Consider the following 16,017-nt stretch of genomic DNA (forward strand, 5'->3'; position numbering starts at 1 on the left):
CTGCCCCCCGATCATGCAGGTGGCCTTTCTCTGGACCCTCTCCATGTTGTCCCATCCCTTCTGAAGAGCGGCGCCCAGAACTGGACGTGGTACTCCAGCTGCAGCCTGACCAATGTTGCATAGAGGGGGAGGATCATCTCCTTGGATCTGCTTGTGATGCATCTGTGGATGCGTGACAAGGTGCGGTTAGTCTTCCTGACCGCGTCCCCACATTGGCAGCCCATGTTCACCTTGGAGTCTATAATGACACCAAGGTCCTTTTCTGCCTCTGCACTGACGAGAAGGGAGTTCCCCAGCCTGTAGGTATGGTGTTGGTTCTTCCTCCCTAGGTGCAGCACCTTGCACTTGTCAGTATTGTAACCCATCCTATTCTCATCTACCCACCCCTCTGACCTGTTTAGATCTAGTTGCAGCCTGTCCCTCTCCTCCAGCGTGCCCACTTCTCCCCACATCTTAGTGTCATCTGTGAATTTGAACAAGGTGCTTTTCACTCCCTCATCCAAGTCACTGATGAAGATGTTGAACAGTGTGGGCCTGAGGACCGAACCCTGGGGGACCCCACTGATGGGCTGAAAAAGACCCATCCACCACCGCTCTCTGGGTGCGGCCCTCCAGCCAATTTGTGACCCAGCTGACTGTGTAGGCATTGACACCACAGTCGCCTAATTTTTTAACAAAAATGGGGTGAGAGACAGTGTTGAAGGCCTTCCTAAAGGCCAGAAAGACTACGTCCGCAGTGACACCGGTGTCTAAGGATTGTGTGACCTGGTTGTAGAAGGCCACCAGGTTGGTCTGACATGACCTGCCTCAAATGAACCCATGTTGGTTGCCCCTAAGCATAATCCCCCCTGTTGGTCCCTCACAGATGTGCTTCTGGATAACTTTCTCAAAGAGCTTCCCCAAACCTGAGGTAAGACTAATGGGCCTGTAGTTTCCTGGGTCCTCCTTCCTCCCTTTTTTGAAAACGGGGACCACACTGGCCCTTTTCCACTCCTCCAGCACCTCACCAGAGCACCATGAGTGTGCCAGGGGTCCCGCAACGACCTCAGCTAATTCCCTCAGCACTCTGGAGTGGAGATCGTCAGGACCTGCTGATCTGAATGCATCCAGTCCCACCAGAAGTTCCCCGACTAGGTCCTCACTGACCCTGGGCCTGGCAGTGCCTCCCCTGGAGCCAGTTCCTGCTCATAAAGATGGAGGCAAAGAAATTGTTAAAGAGGTTAGCTTTTTCATCTGGTGTGTCAATTCCCAACTCCAGTTTTATTTCAGCATAACTCTAGTGATTTCAGTAGTTAATGTTGATTAACAACACCATTGTGTACAGCAGGACTTTGTTTAGAAAGCCAACACTGAATATCATAACGTTGAATAATTTTGTTACTTGAAAATGGTTGGAGAAAAAGAATCCATATTATTGTTTGGTTACAACCGATATTATTGAATAGTTATGTTCAGTAGGGTTTTGGGAAGAAGACTGAAATAAAGAAGCTAAATAGAAGATCTTTGTTGGATTCAAAATCTCTGAGGGCGTTCATTGTTGGAACCATATTAGATCTTCAACAGCCAAATGCTCAATAACTGAACAACACTTAACTTCCCACCAAAACAAATTTCCAGCTTTCCCAATACTTCGTTCCCATCGCTCCTGCTTAACACTCAACATAAACCCTCTCACAGTGCCCAAGGTGGAACAAGAATTGCACTTATGGGTCCACTAATTTCCTCTTCTTGCTGCTCAATGAGTGTGAGAAATGACTCAGAGAGAGATGCACCCTAGCAACTTCCCTAAAAACCTAACTTCTATGCTCCTCATAAGTACCCCTCCTGACCTTGACAGCTTCCAGTCCACTTCAGGTCTCCTCCTGTTGCTGCTTCATCCTCCCCATCCCCAAACGTTTGAGACTCTTCTCCTATTTATCATGCCATTCTCTCACAGCACCCCCAAATCATCACTGTTCAATAACCCAGTTCTTCATTTTGCTATGCAAGACCTTGTTCCTTCCTAGGTCTATTATCAGCACAAGGTACTGGTCGCTCTAGCACTTGGCAAAGACCAGCTGGGAACTCAGCAGAAGTTAAAACCCAGAGTGTGTATATGGGTGCCAACTGTTGCCAACCATGATGATGGTTTTGGGGAGGCATAAAACTAACTCATTTTACACATGCCATCAAGCAACCATTAAGCTGTCATTTTGAATCTGAACCTTAAATTTGCACCAAAGCCAAACTGTATTAAGTCTCCTGCAAACTGAATTCTTCAAACCTGTATTCTCTTGGACTCTAAATAAAGAATATGAGACGCTGAACTGCTATATTTATAAATTATGTCTATTAGAGAGATTTATTGCTACCAAACCATCTTATGAGTTTGCTGTCTGGAATTTCAAAGTAAACTCATTCACTTTATATCTTTAGCATATCCGGTTGCTAGGGACAAGACTTAAACCTTCTAGAAAGGAAAGATCCGAGTTTACAAGTCACATCTAGTAAGCAAAAATAATGTGACTAAATATTATTCTCACATTCATGCATCAGATCTTTTTTTGTCTCCAAGCATTTTCAAATAACAAAATTATTCAATGTCATGGTATTCAATGTTGGCTTTCTAAACAAAGTCCTCCTGCTGTACACAATGGTGTTGTTCATCAAGATTAACTAATGAAATCACTGGAGTTATGCTGACATAAAACTGGAGTTGGGAATTTATACAGACTTGACCACATTTTATTTTTATACACACACACACACACACACACATCCTGAAATTTTCAGGGATAGCGCAGAATTGAATCTGACGTCCCGGTGTCATGAAAGGAGGAGTAAAACTCAAATCAAAATGCTCTCTCTGATTCTGCAATATTAAATATTAAAAGTTACACTGCACCTTGAGTTTCATCATGGAATCTTGACATAACTTGTCTCCTCGTGCTGCAGAAACCTCATCTATCCCAATCAGTTTTGCTTTGTATCGGACACCGTCACCTTTAAACCTCTTTATTAAAGTGGCTTCACTGCGATCCTGACCTAAAAAGACATAAGTGAACATTTGAAATTGGCGTGGTTGTCAAGGAAAAATAAATACATGTTCATGGTTAGGACAAAGGTTAGATTTATGCTCTGACCTCAGTACCTGAGTATGTGAGCATTTGAATAAATTAGGAGAAATTTACTAGTCCAATAATACCCTTTGGCCCCATTTTCCTCAAAAGAATACACAGTGGGATTGTTAGTGGAGGAAATCTTCTGCATTATATTTGCAAGCCAATTAGGTTTACAGAAATAAGAGATGAACTTGAATCAAACCCCAAGGATCTGAATACTTCTGAACTGTGTGGGGTGTTTTAATCCCTATTCGCATGAGAATTTTGCATCTTGAAACCAACACTAAGAATAATAGTATGCTGCTTGTCTGTAGACCAGCTTGTCTACCAGTAATATACTGTCAAGTCTGCATTTTATTATAACTGTTTGACTTAGTGGAAAAGGAACATATTGTCAGCTCATACACTTTTCCTGTTCCAAATTCATGGTAAATCCTGCTTTCTGGTAGTATTCTTTCCGTTTCTTGATACATAGTAACAGCATAAACGCTAACAGAAAATCACTTAGAGTCATTCAGAGTGGCCAGAGAAGGAAGCAGTGAAATTCTTATTAAAAAGGAATTGCTTTTGAGTGAGATAGTTGGGTGCAGAGAGGGCCACTTTGCTAGTCATGCTAATAGTCCTTGCTCCAACCAACCTACAATTTAAATAAATAATCTAACATAGACACATACTTTTGAAAACTATGCCGTTTTAACTGCTTTTTAAAAGTTGCTTTGGGGGCAGGGGTTTAAAAATGCCTTCTGCAGTAGCAAGAGAAAACGTAATATTGGTTTTGTGCAACTGGCTTCTAATACACAAAAGTTCAGAACCTTTTTTTTGATAGGGACTTGTCCAACAGACAGAGCAATGGGTTGTAGTATTAATGAATGTCTGCTAACTGAACTAATGTTTATGCACATATCAAAGCAATTAGTTTTCTCCCCTCTGCATAAATATATGTGATTAAGTCCTTACAATAGTTTCATTGGGAAAAACATGAATGCATGAAATAAGGAACACTTGCAAACAAAATCTCTCATTTGACTTCTCCTTCAGCCACAGCATTTGCAAGCATCATAGTCTACATTACAAATTAATACTGCAAAATTTCTGTTAAAACATTAAAGCAATATCTAAACTGCAGGAGTTAAAAAATGTAAGCTCGCATCTTTAAATTTGGTTAAGCGTACAAAAATAATTCCCTTTTATGAAAAGTATGAACCCCAACTGATTTTTTCTGCACGAAGTATAAACCCCCTAAAATGTAAAGAGTCCCAACAAGTGACTGTACCATAATTCAACAACTTGTCATCTGACTTCCTCCATCAATTAGGCTTCTTCTCCATATTCCCAAAAGGGATTAAACAGAGGGCTAAATCTTCATGTTTTTTACTGATATTTTATTAGAAAATACTAATGGCACATAGATGAAGTGTCAGAAACTGTAAGTAATGTTAAAACTATGCCTTAAAGAAGTGCCGAGGCAGATGTTAGTATTGACAGTTAAAAGCATCGAAAGAACATTTGCTACGCTAAGCCCTGAAGAACATCTGGATACACAACAATGCACAACCATATCAGCAGGCTTGTCCTATAAGTATTTCACGTGTGTAAACAGTATGTCTAGTCGACATACTGTATTTTGTATTTTGTATTTTGCAGTAAATACAATCCCAATCAAAAAGCATTCCTACCAAGTTTTCAACCTTACACTGTTGTTGTAGCAAAAGGCAGCGTTAGCCAATATGAGTATTTCCATCACTCTGGGTTCAGAAACATTTTAGAATACTTTTTCTTTCTGCTTTGTGATCACTAATTTGCACCCATTCAGATAGCTTCACATTTATATCCATTCTAGCCTGTGATCTGCTTTTCTGAATGTAACCTAATTCACAGCATTAATAGCCGCATTCAGATACAATTTATGGCTCCGTATGCTTACATAGAACTCCCATGTCAATTATATAAATTAAGCATTTATTAAGAAACGTATTAAGCAGAAGAAGTTGCTGTTGGATTGATGACTAGTGATGGTCGGTCAGCTAGCAGAGCATGATACAGCCATTCTAAGCTGTGGCAGAAAAGGCCGATGACCAGAGACTACAAATTCATGAGTAAAAATCTTAGACAATATCCTCAGAAGCACTAGAGAAAGCAAATGTAGATCCAAGCTAAATAACAAAGTCATGTATACTATGGGAAACAATTATAACACAATATGACCCCTATCAGTTACATTTGTGCCTATACATGCAGTAACTAAAGGCAAGGTAGTTCTTGTTTTACCACTACTGGAATATCATAATCAAGCGCCAAACCATGATTGATTTTATAGCATAAATGGGGATTTAGTTTTAAGGTGTGATCATCTACGATATGTCTCTTCGGCCCTTGTGCAGTAAGACAGACCATATGCTCATTGAACATGCTACCATTAAAAGAGAAGTTTCTAATGCATCGGTACAGGCCGGGGACCAACTGGCTGAGCAGCAGCTCTGCAGAAAAGGACCTGGGAGTTACAGTGGATAATAAGCTGAATATGAGCCAGCAGAGTGCCCTTGTTGCCAAGAAGGCTAACAGCATATTGGCTGCATTGGTGTAGGAGCGTTGCCAGCAGATCAAGGGAAGTGATTATTTCTTTCTATTCAGCACTGGTGAAACCACATCTGGAGTCCTGTGTCCCGTTTTGGGGCACCCACTACAGAAAGGATGTGGAGAAACTAGATAGAGTCCAGCGGAGGGCAATGAAAATGGTTAGGGGGTTGCGGCACATGATTTATGAGAGGCCGAGGGAACTGGGCTTATTTAGTCTGGGGAAGAGAAGGCTGAGGGAGGATTTAGTAGCAGCCTTCAACTCCCTGCAGGGGGGTTGCAAAGAGGATGGAGCTGGACTGTTCTCAGTGGTGGCAGGTGACAGAACAAGGACCAATGGTCTCTAGTTGCAGCCAAGGAAGTTTAGGTTAGATTTTAGGGAAACCTTTCTCACTAGAAAGGTGGAGCGGCTGTGGAATTTCCATTGTTAGGGGTTTTTAAGACCAGGGTAGACAAAGCCTTGGCTGGGATAGTTTAGTTGGGGATGGTCCTGCTTTGAGCAGGGGGTTGGACTACATGACATCCTGAGGTCCTTTCCAACCCTAATTTCCTATGATTCTAATGCTAATTTTTAATCAGTAACCTGTATGTATCAGAAACTGCAGAAATATGATATACCTGAATTACAAGGCTGAAATTCTCTTTTAAGTTGGTAAGAGGCTTGGCAATAGCATTAAACTAAAAAAACAGGCAAACTAACCCCAAGTGTTTTTGCAGCTGCTAGAAGCCAACATGTAATTATTGCTGTTTTTAATTCTGTGTAACAAATGGATCCAGCCTTACTCCCCTCCTCCATTTCCACCCTCTTTCTCTAGCTCTTCTTCAGCTCCCCATGCATATTTCTTTGTGCTTATTCTTCTTCTAACTTCCTCAATACACCTTCCTTTCTACCTGCCCCTCTATTTCGTCTCAAAGACTGTTCTGTAAAATGAGATGCATCCCGTATCCTAGGCTTCTGTCAGTCTTTTTGTTCAGTTTGATGAACATTTCTTTCCATAACCTCGCATGTAGTGAGATGTCAGCGTATGATTCTGCCTTTCTCCTGCTAAAAACAACACCACAAATACCTTAAGGCACTGGAGGGTGCTTAGCCAAGTCAGACTTCAAACCTTCACTGAGCTGCGCTGTGAATAGGTGCCGAGGGCTTTCAAGCTCAGCCTGGTGCAGGTCTCAGCAAGTTCTGGGTTCTCAAGACAGGCTGTCAATTGGCCTCCAAATGCAAGAACACACTTTTATAAATTGAAGACTGATATCTCTTAATAGCTTTCTCTGAAATCCCACTGGAAACAGCAGTTTGTAAGTAGATGTATATTAATGATGTATGAAATCCAACTCAGTAATGCTGAGACCCTAAAGTCAGGCACAGACATTACACTTTTACCAGTATAACTGTTTGGAAACCAGTCTATACAGATAACAGAACAGAAGTTCGGCTCACATAGACTGGTTGAAAAATGGCAGAAGTCAGTCTAAGATTCGCCCTCCCACCAAAGGGCAAATGTGCATACCATTTGCTACTGATCTAAACTACGCCGCTTACAGAAAACCGTGCAACTCAGATCAATTCCACCTTGGGCCTTTTGAATGTCTGTACCTAGCCCTAGAGTGGATTTGACTATGAACAATGCTGTAATGGACTGTCCTGCCCTATTCTGGGGCAAATGCCAAAGGAAAAAAGAAATAGCTCCAAAACACATTTGATTATAAAAATGCAGCCACTTTTCATTATCAAGGTGTCTTTGGTTACAAACAGATCTTCATTTCCACCAGTGGAACTCGCAGAAACTTTTCCAGGAGAGGAACTATACAGGCATTTAACCTGCAGCTGCCCCCTCTCTCCTGCTCTCCACTCCTTCCCAGGACGGGCTTGAGGAAGAGCTGGGAGCAGTGGTTGCTGCCTGGACTGGTCAAGCAAGTGAAGGGAACTGTGACGCAAAGCCCGCAGACTGGGGAACAGATCGGGAGCAGCGAGCAGCTGCTCCTTTGCTCTGCTCCTAGTCGCAGCGAGCAGCGTGGAGGGAGCAGCAGGGCAACCCCCCTGCCAGCTTTTCAATCCAGGGACTCCAAAGTGAGAGACAGGCAGGGAACCTACAGTGCTACTCCATCTGCTTGATTTCCCGTGCCCCGGAGACGAGTCAAGGGAGCAGTGAGACAAAGCCTCCTGCCCGCTTTTCACGCTGGAAACTCTGTGAGAAGCAGGCCAGGAGCACCTGGTGACTGCTCCTCCCATCCCCTCCCAGTCTACAGGTGGGGTAGGAACAGCTGCCTCTCATGCCTTCTCCAGACTGGGGTTACCCTGGTCTCTAGCAGAGATGGGAGTCTTTCCCTGCAGCTTCACTTCATTCCAGGAAGAGTACAGCCAGGGGAAAGTGTGCAGATGTTCATTCTCCTGGGAGAAACTCTCCCAGAAGTGACGGCACTCTTATGATAGTCAGGTTTATTTTTCTTCTCAGACTAGCTATTTTTTGCCCTGGAAGAAAAAGCTGGAACATCTATACCATTATGGCTTCTACCAGCAGAGCACCAATTCTCTCAGTGGAAACTGAACTTCTGCACTTGGCCTTTATTAATGTTAGGAAAGAAACATATCACTTGCAGCATATGTATCTTGGAAATTCTTCATGGCCCTTTAAAACTTAAATGCACCCTTAACTATGAGGTCTCTGGCTCCCCTTTAAGTCATACATGTTTCAGATACAGCCATGGTTTCTCCATGACTAGGAATGGCATGACACAAGTGGCTCAGAACAGAACCCAAGTCCTGACTCAGATCCGCGATGTGACTAATATAAAAGCGTCTCGTAATCTCCAACCCAAGGGGAAACTAAGTTATTGCAGACAATCCAAATGGAAACATATTAACATGAGGACAGGAGGGTGAGATGCCTCCAGGATTCCAAACAAGCAAGTGTCGGTTTTAATTTCCTTTAGGAGTTTGCCAGCATTACTGGGGCACAGTGGGGTTTGCAATCAGGATAGTGGAACAGCTGCCATTTAACCTACATTTCCATTCAAACACTGACCAGGACCTCCCTAAGTCTGATTATAGCCAACGGTGAGAGATTTTAGCTCGTGCACACATTTCAGACTATTCAACTCCATTCTACACTCTGAATGTCAGAGGTCATCCAAGATTTATCTTCCAGCCTCTTAATTTTTGTCGTAACTCTGTGTTTTACTGGACTCAATCTCATACTTGGGTAAGAAGGTTATACACGGTGTCTGAGCTTGGATTCCTGGTCTAACAAAATGAATACGCCTGTATTAATAGAGTAACAATAATATTAAACCCCATTCATTCACCAAGGGACTTTGTAGATGAGTACATTTTATAAACAGGAAAAGAAATTTAATAAACCATTCGAGTAGTAAGCAGTTTCACTGTAGTTTTTTCTTTATATTAGTATCATGGACTACACATCATTAACAGCATCCAATAATCTAAACCAATAACCTGGCATATGGCTATATTCTTTATTTACATTTGTGCATGTCTTAGGGCATAAGGTGAATTTCCTGTGTTTAAGGCTGTAAAAATATAATGATATTATCAATAAAATCAATAACATGCCAGCAGCCAGTTCTCTGAAGAATAACCCACCACTGTCCTTTACACACATAAACTAAGTTGGATCCATTATACATTCAAATTATAAACCTCAAATCAAATCTCCTTTAGATCCCACAGGGATCTAAACCTATGGCAATCACCATTGTAAACAGTCTACATTTTCATGGAGACAATTAGCATTTTTAGAGCAGCAAGACAGTACAGAATATAAAACAGCATGGCAGAATGTCCTCTAAAAACAGTATATGCTGAACACTAGAGAGAGCTAATTGATAAATACAAAATGCTTTGCATTCAACGTGTGTTAATGTCATTCTACTTAGAGATGCGTATACAAGTACACCCAAACAAGTGTACATGTACACAGACACATAAGTGCATCACATTGGATTTCAATTGGTGTACATTAATACAATTATATTAAAGGAGATATTACAGCAGTTTAAACTTGCTGAATATTTGGCCTATTCTTATATATAATCATAAATATAAAGTAAAATTTTTGTGTCACTTATTAGGGGTGTTTAAAGTGGGCCCTGTTCGATTCGGATTTGGATATGGCCTGAATTGGGGACAGTGATTCGGTTCATCGATTTGGAACACTGTCCCTGATTCAATTCGGCCGAGTCTGAATCTGAAGATTTGATGCTGATTCAGAGAATCAGCAATTCAGACAGACACAGCTTTAAATGTTTTTTCTATATACCTCGAGATATTAGCATGTCTTGTAAATGCTGTGATGCTGGGCCGCATGGAGCTTCCCACCAGAGTGCAGGGAGGGCCTCCACGTGCTTGGTGACGAACCCAGAAGTGGACTGAAAGCGCTTCTGGTCTACCTTCAGGTCTGGTGCCAAGGGCACTGGGAGGCCCCCCGGGCTTCTGTGGGACGCTTCATGTGCCCCAGCATCCCAACATTCATGAGCCACCTGCTACCTAGAGGTATATAGAAAAAACATTTAAAGCTGTGTCCATGTCTGAATCGTGAAATATTTCCAAATCTCTCTGAATCAACTTGGAGGGTTCTGATTCAATTTGGAGAAATTAAAGCGTCCTTTGATTTGATTCAGATTCAAAGATTCAGCCACCAAATTGGGTTGAATCAAATCAGGGACCAAGGCTTCGCACAGCCCTATTTCTTATATGTTCTGTGCCTTTTATTTTCTTTATACACATAGGTTGCTTACACATGTGGAAAGAAAAACAGAAACAGTGCTTTACTTTCGGCTTGATGCACCTCCATGATGAACACAGCACATGCCCAGAAGAGGCATTGAATCAGTTTGACCTGGCCTGCCCAATATCTGTATAGATCACATGTTTCAGCAGGGCTTTTTGGTGCTTTTATCTAATAGCTAATTGCATCTACTATTACACAAAAGCACCAAAAGCCCTGCTGAAGCACACACTCTACAGACATTGCATCAGTCAGGTCAAACTGATGCATTTCCTCTTCCAGTAAAACTCTGGGGAGGGGGTTTTCATGACTGTCAGAAGTCATAATGGCTATAGTATCAGCCTAGATAAAACTGAAGGAGAGAACTTTTCCCTGATGACTTTGCAAGCATCCAGGGTCAGAGCTAGAAAAAGCAAAACTCAAAACGATCAGCATCATCAGGTTATTGAAACATCTCAGGCACCAGAGTCTGAATTACTTCCAAGTTGCTTCTTGGTATGGAAAGATAGGCTGATGAAGGATATGTACGCAAAAAACACAAACTACATAAATTACTAATGTCTGTTATATTTTGTAGTCTTCCCTCCTTTCCCTCCTATAGAACTGGGATGCAGCTAGTAAAGAATGTCTGGTTTCCTAATTTTTGCACCTAGACCGACTTCTCTGGGAGTAGTATTACTAAAAGTTAGGGTGGTATTTCTACAATAGCAATATCCACCAAGGATATTGAGATGAAGAAAGAATAGCTTTTCTCTTTCTTAATACAATAGCATTTTTAACAGCTCCAGCAAAGAAAGAATTTAGTAAGTTAAATATAGATGTCAGGCCTTCTCAGTATTGTATGCACAAAGTTAGGTAACAAAACAATACATTTTTAAATGCTTATTCACTGTAGTTTGTGATCTAGAGATTTTAAGGCATTTTGCATTACTAGCACATGAATGAAAAAACTGCATTCAAAAGTATGTAGACATCCCAATTATTGGAACCAAGGTTATATTATAAAGATAAGTAAAGTAGTTTCCCCATTTATTTGCAGTCTGCCGCCTTAGCAGTGATTGGTGACTCTGTAGGCTGGTTACCAGATGTATGAGTTTCAAAGTTAAATCTATTGAACAGTTCACATATTTTCTTTCTGAAATTAACATTTTGTACTTTACGTAGGTACTACCACAGAATGAGATGTACACTTCATTGCATTTGTGTCTCCAAAGCTGAAAGGCTGCATGGGCTAGTAACTGATTAAATTATTTCTTAATGGTACAAAGTACTTGTGCCTATGGCAGGAGGACAACCTAATTATTTACTGAGAAGGCTGCAGTGTAAAATCAGGTTTGATTAAACTTTCAGGTAAATCTCAGCGATAGAGAGTTTAGTGCAAGTTTATCAGAGGTGACATTGACTGAACACATACATTCCATGGGCAATAAGTGCAGGGGAAGATGACAAATCATTCACTTTAGTTTTAGCCATAAGGCTCACTGATCAATTTTATTTTCTTAGATAGACTCTTGAGATGAGAGACTGTGGTCACATCCTCAGATATAAAAATGACCAGAAGCTGGATGTAATTAAACTTCCTTCTAGCTTCTTTACCATGTGAGTCTTCATAAATCTTGGAAAGCCATTTTGCCAGGGGAGGCAGGGCACAGGCAGGCTTCATGGTGCAGAAACAAGTTACCATAGCAAATTCCTCAGTGACTTTCCAAGAAACCAAAGAAGCTCCCCAGGATTCAAGCAAGAACTCAGTTTGCTGTGCCAAGTTTAGACAACAAGCACCTGGGAATTATAAAGCACTAACCTGGTCAAAAGTTAACTTTAAAATTGATGTAACTTCACTGACAGTGACTGCTAATAAAAATATACCTTCTAAACAAGACAGGGTGTCAGAGGATCTTCCTCTTCAATACCCAGAATAGAACTGAACACAGTGGGCACGTTTACACATGCTATCAATGTGATATAGGCTTACTGCATAGTAAGTCTTCCCTAGGAGCACATCAACACATGTACTCACCTGGGAACAAACCTGCTCCCAACAGGAGCATCCTGGTACAGGGCTGCTCCTGCCCTAGCCCTGCCCCCCCCCGCAGCAGCCAGAAGGAGCTCTATGGTCCACTGGAGTGCTAGCCTAGGGGCTAGCAGGAGGTATGGGGGACAGTCCTGATACACACGGGGCCAGGAGAGCTTTACTGGAGTTATCCTGATGTACACAGGGCTGGGAGTCAACAGAGTTCTCCCAGCCCCATGCACGTTGGGACACACAGCTGCCAACAAATCCCATGCCCAGCAAGGCTTCCCTGCTCAGCAGAGGTCTTGCCAGTAGCTACCCCAGGAATGGGACAGGTTCGAGCCCAGCCCTGTGCTGGTCAGGGAATCCCTACCCAGCAGGGGGCTCACTGGCACCTGCCCCACAAGCTGCCACTGAGCCCCTGGCTGAGCGGGGAAGCAGAGAGCATGAGAGTCTTTCACTACCCTAAGCCTCCTAAGTCCTGAGGCTGCTCAGCCCCTACGGGGAGCTGAGAGCCACCCAGTGCCAGAACAGGGTGGGCAGAAAGTGACCTCATTCTGGTGCTGATCAGCTCCCAGCTCTAGCATCAGGACTGGGGACAGAGAACTCCCCTTTCCCCTATGGCCCAGTGCTGCTGTGCCTGCCAGGAGCTCTTGGTCAGTTTCTCTTGGTCAGTTTCTTGCGAATTGATCAGTTTCTATGCAAGTGCTACCATGCAGTAACTACTGTGAAGTTAATGTAATTAACTAACTGCACAGTAGACTAATTTACTGCATGGTAAATGCCACACATGTAGATGGTGACACTTCATTGCACGGTAGATTAGACTATTGTGCAGTAAACTGCCTTGTGTAGACATGCCCAGTGATAATTTTTGTTTTCTCCAAGCATTTCAAAACAAGAACATATTATTTAAAAATAATCCTTACATAAGAAAAAGTAAGTAAGGATGCAAATCAGTTCCTTTCTTACCTTCCTGCCGGCACTTGAATACGGGATGTGATTTCTAATATATCACTAATATCTACAGACTTTATAGGAAATTGAAAAGAGCACTACTGAATAAATAGGGAGTAAACCAGCACTGCTTGAAGGATGAATTAGACTGTATAGTAATATTTTCCATGTCTATAGTCCTGTAATTGATTTTGCAGTCATCCTAAATTAGTGTTAATTCGTACATAGCACTTGGAAGAGGTACGGTAAAACCCTAGGATACATTCTCAGCTCTGGTTGCTTCGGGTTGTGTAAGCAATACAAAGCAGTCTTACAGCGACAACCAAAGCTTCTCTGAAACAAAGAGGAACTTTGGGTTCCATAAAGCTGACCATATATCTATTCCCAACCCTTCATGTAAGGCACAGTACTGGAAGTGGAGAAGGGTGTGCTATAGCAGGACAAGGCAGGGTTGGGTTGCAGGTTCTTTGTTTAGCTGTTGCAAAGATGCTTGAAATTATGCCTGGGAGCACTCAGCTCCCAGCCACTGGGGAAGTGGAAACATGGATAAACTTACTTTATTGCCTAACTCTTCTCAGCGGCCCTGAGTGTGAATTTAGAGATGCTGAGGGTCTAGCCTAAAATTCTGAAAGTTGGTCACCAGCAACCAGCCATCTAAATGAGTATGTTGGTATTTTCAGGAGTAGTCCAATTTGAAACACCGCTTAATTCCCACTTCTTATTTCGTGGCAGCTGTGATCACTCAGTCCCTCTGAAAAATCAGGACCTTTTTACTTATATGCCTATCAATGAATTCAGGCGCCTAATTTTATTAAACTAGATTTTAATGAAAAGGATGGTAACTAATGCAGAACACACGCACACAGCTCCCCAAACTCACACTGTGACACACCAGCAAAATCTGCACTTCAAAGTATATACATGTATTCTGTTAATGATTTCTGGCTATCAGACAGCTTGGTTATTTCATATGTGTAAAGGGAGAAAAGGGAATAAAGCACTTCACTTCACATAAATGCCAAATTCTCATGCCCCCCTGTGGGATGTGCTAACTCCCCAGGGGAGTAGAAAAAAGAAGTTAAGAAAGGTTTCTGTTCTGACAGGTGTTGACAAATTTTTCACACATGGTCAAAGAGGAAAAAAAATCCTTCCTTTCCAAACAGCTCATCTCAGACATTAAAACTACCAGAGGAAAGACAAACAGACCAACTACTGTAACATCAGGACACAGCAACCCAATAATTTACCCTCTTTCAGACAATCGCACCAAACAGGACTGCGGAACAAATTGGATACGGGGGAAAAAAGCAGCGTGCCTTTCATTTTTCTTCCCTGCTCTGCAAGGGTCAGACGTGAACTGAGACTGACAGGAGACTCAACAGATTCAATAGCTGCTGCCTATTCCCTGAAACCACCCAGTTAACCAACTTAGTCTCCCCCATCCTCTCTCCCCCCTCTTTTTGTGATTCATTGCTGAGCTTGCTGCAGTCTTTGCACATTTGTTTTGTGTGTCCTGTGAAACACTGGATTTTATGGATTCACTGGGAATGAGTGACTGTGAAGAGTTGCCGTTTGTTTTAGGACATGCAAGTCATTTGGTATACTTCCAGTTCTGATTAGAGTAGCTAACCTCAGCAAACCAGGGCAGCATCTGAAAAAAAGGACACGGGTGTGATTCTTTCAGAGAATCCATGGTCTGAGGAAGAGGTGCTATATATCAGTGTCAAAGGCAGCATACTGCTTCTCCACCTTTGCCTGCTTCTGTGCTTGTCTGCTACTAATGCTTGCCATAATATCACTGCCCGTGGACTCTAATGGCCCTGATTGATGGCTACTTCAGGAGTTGCACTGTATCTAGCATGGCCTAGGACACCATTTTCTTTCAGAGAACCAGGGTTGCTGGTCCAGGCACATTTTTGGGCCTGCAGTGTAACTAGGCTGGCACTATTTCACTGTGTTACCTACACCATAGTGCAGATGAGTTCAGCTTCTGCAAAATACAATAGCTGAGCCACCCATTTGAGTATAGTTTGGTTTTGCCCCCCACAACAAAGAATTAGCTGGATGTGGATTTATTGTAACGTCCCGCAGCTGGAAAAGTCAAGTTGAAATAGCAAGTTATATTATTCAGTAATAGCTTGCGTTTGCAGTTGTATTGGCAGAAGGTAAATGAATAGTCAAAATCAAATATGATCTTACACAAGTTTTACTCCCTCAAAAAGAAACTGCTTACTTTTTCAACACAGTTATGTTTTTACACCCCTTAGCCTTAGCAATGGCCAATCGATTATATGAAAATCACCTGGATCCTGGTCCTGTTTGCACACTGAGAACAAGATTGCTAATTAAATTCCCAAACAGAGAGTGCTGGGCAAGGGTGGTGACTGCAGAGGTGGAACTAAGCGTGGCGCTCTCCCCACACAAACTTTACCGCAGAGAGCGCACCCCTGAACAAGGGTCTATCATGGCAGATGGAAATAAGCCCATTTCATAACTGCTCTTTTTTCAGTCACTTTTTTAAACAGGATCACTTTGGGGCAATACTGCTCCTCTTTGGGCATGGTGGTTCACTCTGGTTACATACAAGCATTTGCCGCACCCAGTTTAGGTTTAGGTGGCTTGCTTTAAG

At 42.3% G+C, this 16,017-nt stretch overlaps 1 protein-coding gene across 15 annotated transcripts in view; it reads right to left on the minus strand.

Moving 5' to 3' along the window:
* Positions 1-16,017, minus strand: part of DAB1 (DAB1, reelin adaptor protein) — a 771,943-nt gene that overhangs the window by 114,089 nt on the left and 641,837 nt on the right. For all 15 annotated transcript variants that reach the window (XM_019531498.1, XM_019531499.1, XM_019531509.1 and 12 more), the window contains one exon: positions 2,885-3,024. In XM_019531498.1, coding sequence (XP_019387043.1) covers positions 2,885-3,024 — 140 coding nt within the window. The remainder of the gene's footprint in view (positions 1-2,884; positions 3,025-16,017) is intronic.

The sequence above is a fragment of the Crocodylus porosus genome, unplaced genomic scaffold (genome assembly GCF_001723895.1).
Source record: "Crocodylus porosus isolate Cpor-Errol unplaced genomic scaffold, CroPor_comp1, whole genome shotgun sequence".
Taxonomy (NCBI): domain Eukaryota; kingdom Metazoa; phylum Chordata; order Crocodylia; family Crocodylidae; genus Crocodylus; species Crocodylus porosus.